General features: G+C 48.4%; 3 protein-coding genes across 3 annotated transcripts; 1 reads left to right on the forward strand and 2 right to left on the reverse strand.

Moving 5' to 3' along the window:
- Window positions 1-333: 333 nt before the first annotated feature.
- Window positions 334-8,860, forward strand: ERICH6 (glutamate rich 6; the record flags this gene model as incomplete). The annotated part of the gene is made up of 11 exons (XM_084292393.1): window positions 334-445; window positions 2,686-2,732; window positions 2,842-2,958; window positions 3,806-3,907; window positions 3,986-4,143; window positions 5,146-5,213; window positions 6,001-6,162; window positions 6,309-6,390; window positions 7,192-7,344; window positions 8,115-8,346; window positions 8,597-8,860. The coding sequence occupies 11 exons, from the start codon at window positions 334-336 to the stop codon at window positions 8,858-8,860; spliced, it is 1,497 nt and encodes a 498-aa protein (XP_084148519.1).
- An 837-nt stretch (window positions 8,861-9,697) lies between these two features.
- On the reverse strand, window positions 9,698-10,657 carry LOC311212743 (glucose-dependent insulinotropic receptor-like; the record flags this gene model as incomplete). Its single annotated transcript, XM_084292343.1, has 1 exon — window positions 9,698-10,657. The coding sequence occupies one exon, from the start codon at window positions 10,655-10,657 to the stop codon at window positions 9,698-9,700; it is 960 nt and encodes a 319-aa protein (XP_084148469.1).
- Window positions 10,658-13,891: 3,234 nt separating this feature from the next.
- Window positions 13,892-20,796, reverse strand: SELENOT (selenoprotein T). The gene is made up of 6 exons (XM_084291857.1): window positions 20,580-20,796; window positions 20,016-20,126; window positions 18,790-18,916; window positions 17,241-17,328; window positions 16,255-16,406; window positions 13,892-14,694 (listed from the first exon to the last, which is right to left on the reverse strand). Exons 1-5 carry the CDS (start codon window positions 20,732-20,734, stop codon window positions 16,282-16,284), a joined length of 606 nt encoding a protein of 201 aa, XP_084147983.1. The 5' UTR covers window positions 20,735-20,796; the 3' UTR covers window positions 13,892-14,694; window positions 16,255-16,281.
- Window positions 20,797-21,026: the final 230 nt, after the last annotated feature.

A 21,026-nucleotide genomic window follows, 5' to 3' on the forward strand; every position in this document is an offset into this window, starting at 1 on the left:
TGGTGAGGCGGCTGGGGGACGCCAGGGCAGCAAAAGCTCAGGCAGGGCATCCCAGGCACTGCGGGAGAGCGGGGTCGCGGGCACCATGAGGCCATGTGCCAGCCTTCCACAGCCTAACTTGGGGCACATCCGTGGCCTTTAGACCAGACACGAGGTGTCCTTGGCCACAACAGAAAAGCCAGGGAGAAGCCCCACTTCCTATGTCTAAACCGTTCTAATTTCTGGTTACATACATTTGGAGAAGTTTTATTTATTAGTTTATTCTTCAAAGGCAACTGCTTTGAAGTCATTGCATAGGACTAATACACAGGTTTCTGTCTTAAATTAAGGGAGATGGAAACGTCAGGTATTGCCAACCCCACCACTGTGCAGAAGCCTCCAGGAATTTCAGTGTCCGTGCAAACAGAAGCTAGCTGGCTTTATGAACATGCCTACAAAAAATCACGTAAGAAACAGCTTTGCTCAAAAAGCAGGTTGTTCACCTGCATTCTTTCACACAGGCTGCCTGGTGCCCAAATGCCTGCTGTAGGCACCCTGCCATTTCCCCAAGATCTTCCTGCACATCAGCACTAGCCCAGGGGCAGCCCCAGCAGTCCCCTCACGATCCGCTGCAGAACTGCTTCCAGATGAACCTCTGGGCCCCCGCAGCATGTGCAGGAATGCTGCACCAGCCAGTGGGTGTGGAAGTGCTCAGCAGATGGCAGGAATAGCTTATTGTATTCTTTTGAGAGGTACTTCAAAGCCTCTAAGGACAGCTGAAAATACATCAACCTTTTTTCTCCTCTTGCTCAGCTGAGTCATCCATACATGTGACTCAGGAGCCAGCCCCTTCACTTACTGGGTGAAGCAGGTTGTACTTTAGCAGGCAATATGTTAAGATTAGGCAGAAACTAAAACTATCCCTTTTGGGCACCCCATCAAGCATCCTTTGTGCCTCATTTTCAATGCCAGGCAGTCACAGAATGGATGAGGTTGGGAGGGACCTCTGAAGATCATGTAGTCCAAACCCTGCTGAGCAGGATCAGCTAGAGAACATTGTGCAGGATGGCATCCAGTCCTCCTCTGCAGGGGGACATCTGTGCCTCCAGGAGCAGGAATAGCAACCTGGGTCGTAAAACACAGCATCCCACATAGACGTAGTGGGGAAAGCTGTGTTCAGATCCATCCCAATAGAAAGGGGGCGTGCAGAGCCTACAACAGACCAAGAATGCTCTCTGCTAACTCTTGGCGAATGTTTGGAAAGTCACTGCAAATATCTTTGCAGGGGAAAAGCGTTACAGACTTTTTACTTTAGGTGGAGGTTCACATCTTCGCAGGATGACTGTCACTGTCATGGTTAAAGTACAGAAAAAAACCAAACTTGTGCCAGCGGTAAATCATCTACCTGTGTAGGAATACAGCAGTAGCAGATAGAAGTGATATAGAAGGCAGGTCAAGGAGGGGGAACATCCCGCAGCATTGTAGCCAGGTACTGGGCTTCATGGCAAGCCCTCAGTACTGCAGCACGCGCAGGGCTATGCCCAGGCTGCACAGTGCTGCTGCTGCGTTTTGCCCTCCTGAAGTCACTTCTTGGGTGGGGGTTGTGAGTGGTTACACTCTGTGACACAGCATGATTGCAGAGGATGATAACTACATATATCTTTGAACTGCAATTTTAAAAAATAAAAAAAAAAAAAAAAATCAAGCAACCCATCAGCCACATCATTCAGTCTTCTAAAAGTATAAGCAACTCCTGTAACATTGCTTTCTAAACTAGTGCATTCATGTCCAGACACGCTGCCAAGCAGCAGCTTCCATTGCAGGCCTGAGAATTGACCTGAGACTGCTGTGATTCTTACCCTGTCCTTTCCAACTACACACTTGGATTTTGTCATATTTTCAGAAGAGAAGGACTTAGAAAGGCATTTGGTATTTCAGCCTACCCAGGACTTCTTTATCTGGCTGAACATTTTCTGGAAAGCAGAATGAGCTTACTTAAATGGACAAGACAAATTGTGTGGCAGCAAAGGGAACTGAAATTCTTGATTAAAAGAACAAGGAAACTGCTTAGTATGCCTGAACAGAAAGCAATGGCAGCTCACACACTGACCGCATCAGTATTAAAACAGCAGGTGATGCACATGGAGCAGCAGTAAGATGAACACCTGGGGCAGCTGGGTGTTGGTAACACCACCTGCCTGGAGTGAATGTGGGGCTGCTGAGGACAGTGACAGAGACACAGTCATAAGAGATTTTTCCTGTCACCTCAGAGGCCAAAACTCTCTTCCTTGCACTTACACAGCATGGGCTGTACTTGGAGATGAGAAAAAACAATTGCCTCTCTGACTCATGCTTCTCAGAACCAGAGAGACCGGAAATGTTTTAGAGTGCAATGCAATATTAGATGAGTGCTACAAGTCATTGACTGTAAGCAATAAGCCATCTCCACGACTTCAGTGGGACTGCTTTTAAGGTCAAGCCCATTTCAGGTCCTTGTGGCATTTAGGAAGGGTCACCCTCAGCTCCCGGGCAGCCTTTCTGAAGTTGTAGGAAGGTGTGCATTGAGGTCGTCTCAGGCCACTGATGTAGCTGGTGAGAAAAGGGTGACATGCCAGAAGAGAGGAGATATGGGAGAATCGAGGAGATCTTTTTCCTGGGAACACAGCAATGCTGTTCAATAATTCTCATTATTGCTATCACTTGCAGCCCTGCCAGACAAGTTCAGCAGTTTAGATATTTTGTGCAACTTGGAGGTAAGTACTCACCAAGTTCTGTATTTTTTGTACATGTATTTTATGCTTTGTGTTTTTACCTTTGAACAAAGATATGACTCCATACTGCTATTTCTTTTTCTTCTTCAAGTTCAAAGAAGATTTTGTGAAGCTGTTCAAGCAGTCGCTACACACGCTCCCCTCTGTTGGCCTGCCAACTATTCTGGCCTACAGACCTGAATCATCATGGGACAGCGTGCAGATCGAGGTGGGTCAGTAGCAGTTCCAGAAACCATGCTCCAGAGAAGCCAAGTGTTTAAAAAGTACATGGTCAGAAAAATATTTGAATCAGAAGTGCTAAACACATGATATAGTAAAGAAAGTATGGTTGCCAAACAGCCATAGCAAGTACCCCTTCACCCCTTACTGCTGGGGACAACTGCTGTCTCTCTGAGGAGTGCTGAGCTCAGGTGTGCTGCCTCTGTGAGCAGAGGTGTTGAACAGTGGATTTAGCAGGTGCTCTTGGCAGCTCCATGCAGTATACGTCAGTTTCAAAACATGTTTTCAAAAAACTGATTAGTCTTTCAAAATATCTAGCACCAACCTTAAAGTGCATCAGTGCAGCAGCTATGACTTGCATCTAGCCGATTAAAAAAGCTGAACATATTTGACAAGTCTGTTGGTGATTCCTAATGAAATGACACAGATTCTTCTAGGATTAACAGAGCTGCAGTCAGGAAGCTTTTTCTCTGCAAAACCACAAGCAGTGTATTTGAAAGGGTTAATGCAGCAGAGTACTCAAGTGCAGCATTCTGCATGCTCCAGAGCTTTCTCTCTCTTTGGGATGGATGTGTCTCAAACACTACATTAATTCCATTTCTTTGAGCAGTAGCAAGATTTTTAATTACTACAGATCAGCTTTTCTTTTCAGTAGTTTCCTGAACTTAATGGCCTGATTTAAATTGTTCCAAGACATCACAGACACAGATACGTTTTAACTGTTCTTACACACGTGCTTTAAAACGTTGCGTTCCAAGCAAAGCCTTATTTCTCCAATATAAAACAAGGATTTGTGTGCTGATGCTATACTTCTGTCATCCATACCTCCACTTTAGGTAGAGGAGGACTGCACTCCAAAGTGTGAGTTCTGTGGTAGCGTGCTGAAGCCATTTCCTTCCTTTGAGGACACTTGCCCATGGTCACAGGATTATGAATCAGTAAGCTGGTGGGAAAGGATCAGCCGATGTTTACTGTGAAAAGGCCTGCTGTAGTGACACTGCTCTTCTGCCTTCCAGAAGTTCTGCTGCGAGCAGAATCGAGACCTCTATGAGTTCATTGTAAAGGAGACAAAGAATCGTGAAAGTGCTTGGAATGTTCCCATTGATATCGATCCCCATGAGTCCCATGGCACCGAAGCTGAAAGACGCCTGTCAAAGGAGAGAGCGTACCAGAGGTACCATAAAGCGACTGTGGAGAGTGCTGAGGATTGCTTTTGTATAACAAACAATAGGCTACTCTGGAGGGAAAAGAAGTGGCAAGAAAATAAAACTACAAGAAGTGGGAATGAAAAAAGAGAAAAAAAAATCAGGCAACAAGCACTTATACATGTATTCTGTCTAGACCCTCTTGTCTTTTCTTTTACTAATTTGTATGAGAGGGTGGCAAAGCATGTGCTTTCTGTTCATAATAGGTACAACATACCCAGACACAGGTAGGGCCCAAAATGTAACTGCAGCTATGGCAGGGACAATATTTGGGTCTCACTTTTCCCCACGTGCCAAAACAATGCTTGAATTTTTATGTCCCTATTTTGCTGCATAAACTGTGACACGCATCCGGATTCCAATTTGCAGAAGCCTTAAGAACTCTGAGTTTGACTTCTGCTGCGTTCTTTAGATATCTGTACAAGCTTAGGACCTCCTGCTAAGCATAAGGCATAGGCTTAAAGAAAAGTAATGCAGCACACCTGGAAGTAAACTGCTAGTTTCCCTAAAGATCCTCTGCAGCCTGATGGTGTGACTACCTCATATTATACTCAGAACACAAACCAAAGCCATTGTTAGGCATAGTCAAGTTTATAAGAAGCTAAGCAAGAAAAAAATAATGAAAATATTCTTGTACATTACTTGTCTTGTTCATCTAGCAGACAGAACTCCTTATACTTAAAAATCCTCATATAAAATTCATTAACACGTTAAGCTTTGCTATCAGTAGAGTTGATACCATTGCAATCACAGAGTTCATTCACCAAAATCTCTGTATGGGAGAAATTTGTCTTTGCTGAGATGATGTTAGACTGATAATATGCCATTGTTTCCAATAGTTATTTGCAATTATAGTAGTGGAGAGAAAAACAAATACAAAAACTTGCATTCCTACTGCAACAATATCTAGCACTGCTAGCATTTAAAACAGAGTATATGAAGCGTGTGCCATGAACGCTTTCATTTTCCAGGCAGCAGGAGAGACAAATGGCCAGACAGTTAGCTTTGCTGGCAGCTGAGACAACAACTGTAGCCGAATGTGAGTTTGCATTTATCTACGTATTTATTTATCTATTTATCACAACAACGAATTTAGTGGAATTGCTAATCTCTAATGGTCTCTAATTGAATAGGAAGATTTATGCAGTGACATGCTAGTTCATTGTCCAGTGTGCAATCCCATTATTTAATATAGCTTCATCTAATTTAATCTCTCACACGAAAAAAGCAAGAACAGTTACATGGCCATTGCACAGAGAGGACCTACCTTACTATGACTTTCAGTGCTTCTACCTGGACATTTCCACAGAGATACACAGAAATTGACATTAGAGAGCTATAGGCTTGTAAAGCCAACCCCTTGGAAGGTAGGAAGGTTTTAGCTAATGAAGTGAGCACTCTGAACTCCCAGCTCAGACTACAGGTGACTAAGCAGCTTTTGGGATCTAGTGAGTAACAACAAAGCCCTTTTGACTAAGAACAGGTAAATTGGGTTTCAAATATGGGTGTATTTTCCACAGAATATGTCAAGACAATAATGTATGCTCTATCATCTAGGGTTGCTTATTCTCAGTCCTTTAGAGCACAGAGCCATAAGTGCTTTCTGAAAAATGTCATTACTTATACACATATCTATTTAGAAAACTGGACTCTGAAGTAGATGAACAGCAAGGACAATCCTTGTTAGATAAAAAGCACCCCAAGACACTCCCAGGATGGAGCGTTTCAGACAGAGATTTGCATTCCACCAAATTACTGTCTCCCTGCAGAGACATCAGAGGCACCAGCCCTACCTGACGCACACAAACCTTTCCCTTTCCCTTTAGGTTCAAGACAACCTAGCATGATTTCTTACCTGCTTTCTCAGGAGCCACCATCTCCAACAGGCTGGACACTGGTACCTGGTGAAAGAGCAGAAAAGCTCAAAGAGGAGCCCATCTCCTACAGCATCACCTGCTGTGACTTCACTGTTGTGGGCGGAAGGGCAAGTAGCTGCTGCTTGATGGGACGAGCTGCAGCTGGACTGCACCCACACTGCAGAGCAACTGGAGCCCTGCACTGGTGCCTTTAATGGGGCAGCTGTGTGCAGGTTGTCTGTCATTCATTTTATTGTTTCTTTTCCAATCTTAGGTAGTGAAGAATGAACTGTTGGAAAAATACTACAAACATGGAGGAAAATTTCTTACCATGCTTCCAGATGGAACAGGGCAGATATTGTATCCTTACAGGGCTTACCTGCCAGCACTAGTCCAGGGCTGGAAATGTAATGTTACGTGTGTTCTAGACTGCTTCATCACAGAATAACCTGGCCCACCACTTCCACTGTCAAACAAACAAACAAACAACAAAAAAAAAACAGTAGTGAAACAGCTTAAATTGCCCTTGGTGTAAAATATTTTCAGATCAGCCAGTAACTCTGATGAAGGAATGGCACTTGTGTGTATAACACCCAGCTTAAACACGCCAGCTTGGTGTTCACACCCGCTCCCAGGCTGTGGTCCCATGGGGGAAGGCCTTGCTGCCAGTCCCAATGAAACAAAAAACACCTGCTGTTCAGATGTTCAGGCCATTTTTTCCCCTGGTTGTTGCCTTTTTTTTTTTTTTTTTTTTTTTTTTTTTTTTAAGCTCTGTGAGACCTGCCCCTGCTTCCTCTGTCTTCATTCATGTTAAGTTGGCCGTTTCACGTTGCAAGGCTTGTACTTTCAATAATACTTGTTACAGGCTCCACAAATGTGTCATTAAGGCTTCCAAGCAATTCTGCCCGGGTTATTGGTTAAAAAACAACAAAAAAGTGTACTCTGACCACTTATTTTGTCAGTGTACAGAAAACTAATGTAGAAAAACAAACTTTGGCCTTTCCCAAGTAGCACTGGCTGCACACCACCATTCTGCCTTTAACACAATAATCCAGGTAATACAGCAACTTCTATACTTTAAAGTAGTGCTCTGAAATATTTAGTATGTAAAAGCAGATCAAACACAAACAAAGGCATTGTGAACACCTTATCTGACAATAGCTATCCATCTGGAAATCTGGCAGTCATTGTTATACGAGAAAGAAAATGGTTTATTTGCATAGTACAGGAAGACAAGCACAATAACGCCGAAATACAAGCACTATTTAAGTCCAATGGCAGAAGTACTTGTTATTACCCACACGGATCCGTATGGTACGTTTGTGTCAATCATAGCATCTTTTCTGTCCACTGCACATTTTATATTTCAAAGGTCATAAAATGTATTTTTAGCAGCACTCAGAAATTAAAAGGCAGATATAGCATAGAGGAGATATGATCTGTAGGGAGAGCAAGTGTGTTTTACAGACTCGTTAATGCCATTGGGAAAAAGCAGTCTTTCAGAGACACAGCAGTGTGTGCCAAGTTGATGCAGCATCCCCTTGTTCTGTGGAAATTCTTCCTATGAAGGGAGGAAGCCTTGGCTCAGAGGTGTTCCGGACAAAATTAAGATTAAACCTACCCATTTCCTCTCCCCACAACAGAGAAATATTTGCCCACAGTAGTGTAGAAGTGCAAAACTCTGAAACTGGTTGTGAATTTTTTTGTTGTTTGTTTGTTGTTTGTTTTGTTTTGTTTTTGCAAACAGGTAAGGAGGAGAAAGCACTCAGTGTGCTACTGGCCTCTCATTTTTATGCTTTTATTTTTGTATCCTGGCTGCAGCTGGGTAGTTTCCAAGGGCTGAGTACCCCAGAAGCAGCTGAGCACCACTCCCATTGCGGTGCCAAGCTTGTGGCCTTGTGCTGGGAACCTCCCTGAAAAGAAGGGCTGTTCCCCATTGTGTTTGTGGGGGTTTAAACTGTAAACTGGCTGTGCCTTGGCTTGCAGAGCACTGACTTGAGATCCTGTCCCTGTGGGTTTGTCAGGGATATGGGCAGTGGAAGAGCAGGATGCACCACCTTGGTGTGGATTTTCCTCTCTTTTAGGATAAACATGAATGTTCAGGGAGGGCAGTATTTGGACAAGGCAGGCAGCAGGGTGAGAAGGTGGACGTGGCCAAACAGCTTAACATCATCAGGACCCTGCGTCCCGCTCAGACCCATCTTCATCTCCCTGAACCAGCACGTGGGGGTCAGGATTGTGGGCCAGGACAAGATCACTGTTTCCTTCCTCGCCATGGGACAACAAGCAAAATTCAACGTGGGAACCAAAGTGCAGGTATTTCTCAAGTGTGCAGGCAGCTCTACACGCAGCTGCTCCCCGCAGCAGGAGTGGGGCAGCCGGGGAAGCTCCTGCCCACAGATCACACTCACCCCACAGTGGGTGCCCCCTGCCTTGCCCCGCAGCCCCAGGGTCACCCAGCTCTGCAGGTCTCTCTCCCGGCGAGAGGCCTCACCCCAAACCCCATTCCTCGGTGCCAGCACGTGGCCACGGCTCCGCTGACACCGCTCGCCTCCGCTCCTGCCAGGTCAGCCCTGCCAGCCGGCCATGTCCACCCACCCTGCTGAGTGAAGACGACCTCCTGCTGCTGGCCCTCAGGGTGAGGATCCTGCGGCTCTTTGATAAACTGCGCGGATGCTTAAGCTTTCCATCCAATGAGCAGTGGGACAAAATCAAGCCTCCAGCATACCTTATGACACAGACTTTAAAGATCTTACACCTTTGCACAACTTCTGACCTAAGTGAAGAGCTGCGCAGCTCGGTTAGGGCAATACTAAATGCTCAGGTCTGACCAGCGTGTGTGATGTGAAGGCAAAATGAGCCAAGCCTGGGAAGAGACAGAGATGCCCCTGAAGCTGTGGCACCTGTGTGCTCAGCAAGGTTCCACCTGCAGCTTTTCCCCGCTGTGGTGTGGAGCCAAGGACAGCCTGCAGCCCTTCTGCACGGCCACTCGCCTGTGGCCCTCCCACCTGACAGGTGCTCAGCGTGAGGCTGAGGTGCAAGAAGCACCAGTTCACATTTTGGTGTGAGCTCAGGACGAAATACATCTTGTCTGTCAGGCTTGAAGAGGGGCTTTGCCCAGGGTACAATAAATCCATGCTTGATGTTGGTGCATCGCTCCTGAGTGTCTTTTTTCCATCTCCCCAAAGAAACCGGCCTAGGCTGAGCAGCCATTTCAGCCCATAAATTTGGCACAAAGAGGAAAACAATCAGAGCACAGCTAAGGCACAGCCTGTGACAGGAAGGCAGGGAAGAGGTGTTCACTCAGAGGTCACCTGCACTGAGGACGTGGCACCCCCGGCATGTCCGGACTTCCCTGGAGGGAGCTGAGCACCCTACAGCAGTGTGGCCTGCTGCAGCCATGAGACAGCGATTCTCCCATGCAGAGGGAGACAAAAGGCCACAGTGCACCCAAAGCGACCCCGAGGCACTGCCTCAGCAGTGCTGGGATGTGGGGACAGTGCAGTTAATGCAGATACCAGACGGCACAGCCCCTGGCAGCAGCTCCTGAGCAGCTGACGGACCAGGAGGGACCCACTTCACACCCGCACGGACCACGTGTCACCCTCTGCTAGGGGCCCGACAACCACAGGAGGAGTGCAGGCAGAGGCAGCGGGACATGGGCGCCTCACGACCCGGGTGCCTCAGGCCAGCCCCCGTCCCAGCTCCCCACGGTTCGGACGTTGGAAGCCAGGGGCTTCACTCGGTGCCTTGCCCTGCATTTGAGCAGCTTCGCGAGGTGGCTTCTGATGTCTTTGCTGTGCAGAGCGTAGATGAGGGGGTTGATGAGGGAGTTAGTCTCACCCAGCAGGAATAAGGCGTCCTTGAGTGTGTCAGACAGGTTGCAGGAGCTGCAGGCGGCCTGCACGGTGCCCCCCACCAGGTACGGCCCCCAGGAGAGGCCGAAGCCGATGATGAGGATGAGCACGGTCCGCAGCGCCTTGAAGTGGCGCAGGCGGGAGCGGAGGCTCCCAGCCTGGGCGCAGGCGTGCTGCAGCCGCTTGTGCTGCAGGTAGGCGATGCTGCCCACCGAGACGTGCAGGCAGACCAGCACCAGCAGGGACGGAGCAAAGATGCCAAAGCAGATCGTGTAGAGATACTCGCTCTTGGCTGCATAGAGGAGCCCGCAGTAACCTGTGTAGTTGCTTTGCTGGAGAGAGGGAAAGATCAGAGGCAAGTGTCCAAAAAGGAAGGAGAGCATCCAGAGGACAATGAGGGAAAGGACCACAGGCATTTTCTTTGGGAGGGTGGGGTAGGAGAGCGGCAGCCTCACTGCCAGGTACCTGTCCAGAGAGATGAGGAGCAGGGTCAGGATGGAGCCGATGCACGGCGTCATGCTCATGGCGATGCGCAGGAGGCAGAAGGACTTGCTGCGGTCGAAGTCCCCATCAAGGATGTCGTCCAGCGCCTCAAAAATGCACATCACACCCACCAGCAGGTCAGCGGTGGCCAGGTTGAGGATGTAGATGTAGCTGGTGCCTGGCTGCTTCCTCATCAGCTGGTAGACAGCCACAATCACCAGCAGGTTGGCCGGGGGAATGAGGCAGCTCAGGAGGGAGTGCAGCACCGTGTACAGGATGTTGACCATTGTCCCTGATGAGGAGGGTCGTGACAGATGCCCAGAAAAAACAGACCCCAGCACAAAGTAATCCTGCTGTGAGAAGTGTGGCCAAGCTGGTGGGATGGGACAGAAGTGCTTCAGATCCTCCAGCTGCAGATTGAGGCCAGGAGCATATAAGTCAGTCCTTTAAGAGGTGCTTAGTCCATCCCAGGAGACCTCTGGGACCATCCCAGTTGCCGCCAGTCACCAGTGTTTTTTCCAGCACTTTCAGCCTCTCTTCTTCCCATCTGACTCTGTTCCACACCCGCAAGGATGCTCCAAGCGATGCAGAAGAGCTGCTGCTCTCATCCATGCTCAGTGTGAGTGGCTGCAGGGGGAACTCTCCAGGGAGGAGTGTGCTGCAGGGGCAGGGGCAGGGCTGGCCGGCTCCTGAGCACGCCCGTGACGCGCAGCGATAAGGAGCAGCTTTCCAAGCAAAGCCGAGGGGGTGAATGGCAGCTGCTCCTGGGCACCCGCGGTCGGTGGGGATACGAACTTGGTGTGAGGCCGCTTTGGCCACAGCAGAGGTCTGAGGAGGCCCCCGAGAGCTCTGTGCCATGCAGCCTCCTTCTCCTGGTGCCCGCAGACCAGCCCTGGCACTTTGCATAGGAGTATTTTAGACCCTAAGGAAATGCTTTTGTTAAGGTGTTTGCAGTCCAGAGTGTGGCAGACGTGACTGCTGGGGCTGCCTGTGCTGCAGCAACCCCTCTGCCTGTGCTGCGGGGTCTGGGCAGCACCACAGGTTTTGGAGGGTCTGCCTGAGACCATGAGAAACAAGGGAGCACTGGAGATACCAGGGGAGCATGGCAATACCTGGACAGTTCTTCACTGTCCCACAGCTTGTCGGGTTCTCCTGGCAATGGGTCAGAAAAGATGCTTGTCTAACATTAGCTTTTATCATACGCAGCTGTAAATGCAGCACTAAATGGAAGTGGCATGGTAAACGAGTTCAAAAATATTAAATCCAATTTATGTCAGATTAGGCTTAGGATAAACATACTATATTCATTAAATTCACATTTATGGCAGATTTGGAATTTACGTTCACCAGTTCAAGACAGATATTGCTTGCAAGCTCGTTAATGAGTGACGTGATGGCCCTGCTAATGGCACTGCAAACACTGCTGGAGGAGTGCGTGCCCTGCCGCAGCCAGGCAGTCACGCACAGCACCACGAGGCCCTGCCCGCCCTGGGAAGCTGCCTCATGCGGGCGGAAAGGGAAGCAGAGCTCTCGGTCACGCTCGGTAACCTGCCCTTGTTCTCGTCTCATCACCACGGTGTAAACGTGTGCAGGACCTTTGAGAAAGGGCAGGTACTGGATGTTCAACACGATAACTGAGGTTTAAACCCATGCCAAAGGCTGTAGCACGGTCTGCTGGGCAAAACTGCGTCCTCAGAGCACTGGAGGCAACGGGACATCAGCATGTGCCCTCCGGCTGAATACACAGAAAATGCAGAGGGTCCAGAAAGCCCTGCACTGAATATTTTTGGAGACAGAGAGCTTGGAGAGGGTGAATGGGAAACCGTGTGTGCTCAGCCTGAGGTACGTCCTCTTGGCTGCTGCTGGAGGTGGGTTCCCAGGCTCGGGGCACCCAAGGTCCGAACCCATCCAGCTGTGCTGAAGCTAAATTCTGGGAAGCATTGGCTTCAGGCTGAACAAGTCCTCCTGGAGTGCCGCAAGTATTGAGTTGTCATCTGGTGTTTGGTAGCTGGCTTGTGGGGAGGCTGTCAGATGTTGCTGACTTCAGTGACAAGCAAGGCTCTTTTTTCCATTTTGTCGTTCAGTTTTTCAATTGGAAATGATCCGTGACTAACGTTCATGAGGCCTGGTCCAGCCCATAAGAACAATCTGCTCTGTGCACCCTACAACCCTACAGTTACAGACATGAGCACAGCCAGCCTGCGCTCCCCTAGCAGAGCAGAGGGCTGTGCTTCTGCTGGATTTAAAGAACACCAGCCCAGGTTCTCGTGTACCTTAATACAACGTGTTGTTACGCAATCTTGCAGAGATGAAAGAAGAAGAATATTGTGGGCAGCGAGCAGATCATGGGCAAATATCACCAGGGTGATACCACAAACAGCTCATGGAAAATCATAGCCTAGCAACACATCTGTGCACTTATTTGTTCTGTCTGATCTGCCTGAAGTTCGTATCTAATGAGAAACTAAAGCTCTATGCACACTAGACATTTTGGTTAATATATTTCAGAAGAGATTGCGTGGATTACCTGAAAAGATGATTTCATCATAGAATCAAGAGGCCACTGTATGTTTAATGGCTGTGATTAGCAACGCCTTTTTAGCAATCGGTGTCAATTTTTCTTTCCTCTAGGTGGACAGAGCTTTGAAATTATCTGAAACATTACTTAAAGCATTCCTTAAAGTCTTGAGGTGGGTCGAAGTCTGCTCTTACAAACCATGGCAACTGCCCCCATGACAGCTCCGCAGATTCCCTTCTTGTCTGACTTACTACCCCAACAGAGAAAATCTCCCAGCCTCAGCTCCCCACCCAAAGGTGATTTTTGATAAGAAGGATCCGGGAAGTACTTCCACTAGCTTTACAAGGGGGGCAAAACCCAGTAGCTCAGGGCAGGAACAAAAAGCAGAGCGGGAGATGAGATGTCTCTAGCTCAGCAGGGGCAAGGCGCTGAGGATCCCAGCTGTGCTGTGCAGCCTCACTGGAAGCAGGTTTCTGCCTGTTCTGATGGCAGAAGGGGCTCAATACGAGCCTAAAGAGCAGGGCCAGAGCAGGACCTGCAGCTACCACAGCTCAGCCCCAGCAGAAACCTGAGCACATTTATTCTCAGGGAGAGGACTTGGCCCTGGGCACAACTCCCTCCCAGGCAGGGCGAGGTGGAGTGATAGCGATGCCACCGCCCGGAGGACAGCCCCAGGACAACACCCCAACAATCAGAGCGCTGCAGCTTCCACAGATGCCTAATCCCACCCAGCACCTGCCGCAGCCACCCAGTGCGGGCTGCACAGCTCCCCAGCAGGAGCAACTTTCAGGAGCTTCCTTGCCACGGTGTGAAACTGCAGCCCTGGCCTTCACAGCTTCCCCCTGGTCCTTAGCACAGGAGCTCCCTTGAGCCCCCCTCAGAGGCGCTACCGTAGGAGGCTGACCCAACTCGTGCAAACCCCCATCCCCACACAAGCGCTGCGGTTCCTCACCCGGCCATGCACGGCGCTCACAGAAGACAATGAACACACTGCTGACTTTGGGAAGTGGACTCTTTATGTATTTTTCGGTTACAATTCTAAGAATATCATCACCATCAGTGACTCAAACAAGGTACTTCACACAGTCAATGAGAACTCTTTATTTAAATTAATTTCCTTAGCTTCTATTGAGGACAGTGAAAGGCCCAGCTTTTCAACTCTTCAGAATGGTCACAGGAAAACCTCTTGAGCTGGCCAACACAATTTAAAAAGCAGTTGACCTTAATTTTTACTGAATTCACAAAATGATGCAATTACTCTGCATATAATTTTGTTCATATAATTTAGTATATACGCACTGTTCAACTCTGCCATATATTTTGAAAAATATACAACCCTGCTTTAACCACATTAGAGATATTTGATAAGACAGCTGTCAATTACTTAACAGATTAGGACAATATCAGACACTCCTATAACTTCATTTCAAACTACAAAAAGAACATAAACCCATACAAAATACAACAGATTAAACAAACTTTTTCCAAGGGATAATTAGGTATCAACTCAATCTGCCATTGTGTGAAACATGAATATAAAATAAGTTACAATTAGTAATGCCTGCATCGTTGAGCTGTGAACTGGTCGAATGAAATCTTAAAAAAACTATACAGTATTATTGCACTCCATGAATGTGCAGTATCTGGAGACACACCAGCACTGAAAGATGTCTTCCATTAAGGTTTTTTCAGGAGGCACGACGTGACTGCAAGAGAAGCATCCAGTCTGTACCAACAGCAAGCTGTCTTCAGTACAGGCCTTCATTGGTCTGAGACACGCGGCCCTTGGAAATCACCACTTAACTCCTGAAAACAAAGACACAAGTGTTACAGCAGGCAATACTCCTGAGTTAAACGAGCAAGCCATCGAAAAAAAGCCGTGAGTTAAATGAGCAAGTTAAACGTAGTCAGCACTGCCCAAACAGAATGCATTTGCTGTAAACTAGGAAGAAAGGCAGGCTACGTGTGCTTCAGGTAATAAAAACTGAATTATAAGCAGTGTCTCTTGTGAGGTTCTAACTCCTGACAAGAGGGGATTATTAATATTTTCTTCTGAACAGTTGTCTACGAGGATACGATCAGAGTGATACTACATCAGTATGAATTAAATAAGGAGACACTAGAACACAGGCAGGGAGCCTCACTACCAGAGTCATCTGGATGTGTTGCGTTAATTTCCATGTGGATAGAAATACCACCGAAGGCTTTCTGTTTTATATTTTAACTTACATCCTCTTAGAGGGAACTCTACAAAAGAACAGTCTTAGCATGTGTTGTAAGCTTAAAACCGTCGAAATCTACTTTGCAACACAAAGAATGGTGTCTTGAGATTCTCCAAATCTGTACATACAGGATGTCAGGCTTCAGCATGCAGATCTAAGAAGTACTGGAAATACCCAACTTTTAAATAATTACGTTTCTAAAACACAAAATGACTTCACAATTAAGGTGACTTCTGCTATATTACCACCAGACAAACTGAACTTAACTAAATAAGGTATGTCTGCAAAAATCAGAAGTCAATGGCTTCTCATATTCCCTGCACTGCTACTTTGACATAACCTCTCTGAATTGCTCTCCCTGTTTCATGAAGCTGCGCAAGTGCTTGTGGAGGGAGAGCTCAACGGGTCAGAAGAGCTGGGCAGCACAGGTCTGTCACTTGAGAGTGGGGTGTCTGCTGGCAAGGTAATGCCAAGCAATTGGTCTCCAAATCCGAAGCATTCTTTTGCAAAAAGCTGTGCCCCAGTTTTTTCAATCAAGAATTCACAAGTGGTCCCTTAAACGGAGATTCTCCACTTTTGCACCAAGACAGTTTTTTCCTGGCACATCTCCGTTCCTGTGAAGAACCGTAAGCTAAATGTACTGAAAAGTCACAACTGATGCCGGAACACAGAACTGGCTCAGCATAAAGCACAGAAGCATGGATATGACCACTCAACCCCTGCTTCTAACAGTCAAGGAAAGGCTATAACGGTACAGTACACACATAAAGGCAAGAAAGAATGTTCTACTTTCTAGGGTCATGCAATTCAATTCAGTTACAAACTGTAGACAAATCCTTCGCACACAGACTATCATAAGGCACATAACAAAGCATGTTTTCTGATGTCTAATACAGCTCATTAACGCGAGGTTTTTTCTGGCCAAAGGAAAACCAGCTCCAGTTTTGAAACAAACCCCAAAACAAAACCTCCTACTAGAACAGTACCTGTGAAATCATTTAACTGAAAGTCACTACAACTGTTTGGGGTTTTTCTTCAGTAAAACACTTTTAAATGAACAAATATCAAATACAACGTTCAATCTGCAACATACAGCTCTTTATGTCCAAGTGAACAGGCAGCTGGTGACTGGAAGAATACTTACAAGAAGTTTCAGTGCTGTTAGATGGGGCTATGATCGATGATGAGGCATTGACTCCATGTGCACGTTGAGCTTCATTTCATTATCAAGAATTTGTACAAGCTGCTGCATGGAAGGAAGGTGGCCGGACTCTAACTTAGACCACACCGGAACATCTACCACAAAACACATGGAGAAAACACAGTTAACTTGACAAAGGAACATGTAGGGCTAGTTTATGCAAACTTTAAAAGATCCAGGAACCTACGCAGGTTGGTACTAATTTTTTATTGAGAGAAATGTCTGGATCAACACTGCTTCAGCTACTCTGATACGATGCAGTCAGCCTTTACAAAGGCTCTGGAGGATAAAACTCAATTTAGGAACTACTACACTGAAACACACCCTGCACAATTATAAATAGAAAAGCAAAGCACAGAACCAGATTATAGACCTGTACCTACAGCCTGAAAAAATTTGTACTCCGTGAGGCTTACATAATCTTTAAAACCACAGAATTATTTGAAGGCAGAAGGTCCACAGACTCTTAACCTGACACATCGGCACTGCTGTCTACCAGTACTGGAAATTCTGGGAATATCAAGAGACTTAACATGACTGCAAGTCCGAACCGTATTTAAAAACGAAAGCATCTAACTGGAAACTGTTCCTCTAGTTGATCGTTCCTTCCTTAACGCGCATCACACGCAATGAAAACACAATACAGCTACTCCAAGTGATCAAACATTCCCCTAAGGTTTTTTTACACTGCAACTGTTAAATACATGTAAGTGACCGTACTGCAAGACATGCGCAATTTTCACCATGCACTGTGACACATGACATCTGCAGTTTGAGGATGGAAGGCATTACACACACCATCACGTTCTGGAACCCGCCCATTTCACACCACCAGCCCTCAGCCTCCCAACCTGACGGCTGACCAACAGCTCTCACACATCTCTGTACACACACACCACGACTCCCAGAAGAGAAAGTTTGTGCCTCACCATTCAAAGTTATCTCAAATGCACCTGTTGACATACACTGGTTCTCAATCATGTTGCTCAGGAAGAAAACCATCATACACGCATAAACCTGGAAGAGAACAGAGAGACTTTGGCCACATAAAGCACGGCTTATTTTATTCACTCGGAAATGCTGAAGTTTACAGGCATCTTTGTATTTCCCTTTACAATAATTACGTAGTCTTAAAGTGGCATAGCCATCTTCCTTTCATCCTCTCTGAAAAAAAGATTTTGCACACTGTCTTTCAAAGACAGGTATTACAATTGTTCTGAAACCACCCAGCTCACAGTTCTGACTCAAAGAAGCAAAGTCGCACCTTCTTTCTCCCTCCCTCCACAGATCTCTGCACATCTCAACAGCCCGTCTGCAGAAGTACGTGGCTAAGATGGCACTTGTAGGAGGACAAGGGAACGCGGATGTTCCTACACACTGCCTGTCATTTTCAGAGTAACACTCAGATTTAACACAGAAACTGAACAACGGCAGGTCTAGACACACGGCAATGTCAAACTGCCTCGTTTGCAGCATTTGCCAACCCTGGAGCATTTCTTCAAACTAATAATTTAGCATTTTCTTTGTGCACTGGTGCCTCACGAAGAACTGATGCAATCTCCAGCAATGCAGCACCTCACTCCATGGCCACCACAGCTTTAATTCCCTCTTCATGCAGAAGGGCAGTCACACCAGGTGCTGCAATGCCCGTGGATTTGCATGGGAGATGTCAGCTGTTGAGGACACCAGGGGCGTAGCACAGCCAGCCCAGCTCAGTCCTGCATTTGGCCCGTTCACCTCCATGTGGTGTGTTACAGCCTCTGTACGCCCACCCTGACTGAAGACACAGCCAGAGCTGCTGCACTGGGTAGCTCTTGGAGGTCCGTGCACCAGTGAAATACATGCAGGTTAACAGACTTACACGTTGCTTTTGCTTAATAGAACGCATCTGGAATAAGGTTATTATAAATCAGAGTACAATGCCATCGACCTGTTAGTATCAGCAGCACTGACTCACGGGGATATTCATCCCACAAGTCAGAGGCTGTCATGCCCAAATAAGTTCTGCAAAAAAAAAAAACGATCAGAATTTCAATTTGATTTTTCTAGCCACGATCACGTTGGATGCCTACTCTATTAAAATTGGACAAAAGCAACCACTGCAAAATAGCCCTGAGACAACAGAAAAAGGAAGCTGTAGTTTTAATAAAAATACCAGCTTGGCACTCTACCTGAGCCCTTAAAGAAAAATAAAAAAAAAAACAAAACACCACAGTGCCTTCTTAATAACCGCGGCGTTTCTTTAGCAAACAGCGTTACATCTCTATCAGTAATGTTGACCACATCTGTCCCTCTACAGCACCATTAGCTTGGAAAGAGAAATACCAGGAATTAAACCAAAAGTTACAGGAGCCTGGAGGCTCTGTTAAGACTACAGTGTGCTTAAGTCAGCAGCAACGTTCAGTCCTCCCACAGCACCTTCATGAAGCCATGCTAAAACTGCTTTTCAAAAATAAAAGATGAAAGCAACCAGTTTACCTTATTTTCTTGGCCCCACTGCCAGATGCTTGGAGCTTGCATGCCAAAGAAAGCAAATGGATCCTTGCCAACAATTATTAAGCCTATTAATACTAGTTTGAAGACGGACAGGAAGGATGCTATATGCCTATCAAAAGACAACAGATAAGAGTGACTTAGAACGTTCCCATTACAACTTCACTGCACGTTAGCTGAGATTTACCTCATTAGAATAATTTTAATAATGTACAATCCAGTGTTTCAGAGGAAATACACATTTTTTCAAGTAAATTTATCTGTCTTTAAAAATATTTGTTACCTGTAAAAGCAACGCACATGAACAAGAGCACGCATTCTCAGGATACCAGTGTTGTATGCCACACACACACAGATTTGTTCCTTTTTTCCCAACCAGACCTTACACAAAAATTTCAACTTACACACATCTAACCTAGACAATGCATTTAGTTTCTTGAGGAAGTTGTTCTGTATAATAGAGATGGGTTCAATTGGCGTGCACTACTTCCTCTTAAAGCAGCTTTCCAGCAGGTGCAGAGAACTCCACAGTGCTCTGCAGGAATTACATCTACACCCAGAGAGCACTGAGGAACTCGAACTCGTACCAATCTTACCGGTGTGCTTATTAGGGGTAAGTAGGTCACGAAGTGGCTCAGAAGCCACCACAGTAACTACGGCATCACTCTCTAGCGCGTACACGATGGTTTAAGTACCAGCAGGAAACGCTGTTTTCATTTCTCCAGATTTCTTTGGGCTTTCCTGCCTTCCCCTGCGCTGTGGTTAAGGTCCCCCAACATCCTCTCCCCCTAAATTACATGTTAAAAACAAGTCTTTCCCTACCCTACAACCCTGACCTATTGCAAGAAACAGACACTAAGTGCATAAGCCTGAGCAACAAACAAGAACTTGTGTCCAGACAGATCACGATGAAAAGCTGCAAAGCTTCACTGCGAGCAACACGGACCACACAGGTTACTTTGGGTTCCCTCTGAGCACACCAGGCCCCGCACCACAGACAACCATCAGTTTCCCATACGCACGTTACCACACAGATATCCGGAGGGGAGACAACACCGTGCTTGCAAGCAATCACAGCAGCAAAAAAAACCTTTCCTAAGTTTTGATTTTCTATTTTATTTAACTGCAAAGGCACACGCCCACCGCTCCCCGTGAGCACACAGACTGGGAAAAAGAAGAAAACCAAAGGGCGCTGCCCGTGGTTTGCTCACCTATAGATGGGTTGCGGGAGGTAGTTCTCCCCTTCGATGCGGATGTCTGGGTACCGCTGGCTGATGACCCGCATGTACTCCTCAAACACCCGCCTGTAGCCTCAGGAGACGCTGCACACAGACGGGACCGGTCACCGGCCCTGCGGCGAGCCCGGCACCGCCACAGCCCCGCAGCCGCCGGTACCGAGCGGGAAGCTCCAAGGCCTCCTGCCGGGGGGGGGGGGGGGGAGGCTGCCCGCAGCCGGCTCGCCCCGCGACCCCGGCAGCGCCCCGAGCCCCGCTGCTTCCTGCCGCCCGGCCGCCGCAGCGCCGCCCCCGGCTCCCGGTGCGGGCAGGCCCCAAGGCGCCCCCCGAGCCGCAGCCGCGCTCCCCGCGTCCCCCCACGGCCCCCCCAGGCCGCCCGAGCCCCGCTAACGGCCCCGGCCCCCCCCCTGCCCGCCCAGCCCCCGAGGCCCGGTCCCGCCGCCTCCGCGGGGCCCTGACGGAGGAAGGGGGGGGGGGGGGGGGGGGGGGGGTGATTCCGGTCCCGCCCGGCGCCGCCATCTTGCGGCCGCGCTGCCTCACCAGATCTGGAACTTGAGCAGCGGCCCGGTGGCGTAGGCCATGCGCAGCCGCTTGGCGGGCAGCGCGCCCTGCTCCGCCGAGCCGCCGCCCGGCGCCGCCGCCAGCGCCAGCAGCAGCAGCAGCCACGGCCCCGGCCCCGGCCCCGCCGCCCGCATCTCGCCCCAGCGCCGCCGCCGCCGCGCCAAGGTCACGCGAGCGCCGCCCCGCTCCGCGCAGGCGCCGCCCGGCACCGGCCCCGCCCCCGGCACCCGGCCCCGCCCCCGGGACCCGCGCGAGGCGGGGCCGCCGCCGCCCCCCGGGCACCGCGGGGGGGGGGCAGGGCCGGGGGCAGCACAAAGCCGGGCGGGGCCGTCAGGGCCGCGGTGCGGCGGGGCAGGGGCTTCGCTGAGGGGGCACGGCCCCGGCACTGCAGGAACTGCAGCCTCGTACCGGAAGAACAGAAGCGCC

The sequence above is a fragment of the Netta rufina genome (genome assembly GCF_964035555.1).
Source record: "Netta rufina genome assembly, chromosome: 9".
Taxonomy (NCBI): domain Eukaryota; kingdom Metazoa; phylum Chordata; class Aves; order Anseriformes; family Anatidae; genus Netta; species Netta rufina.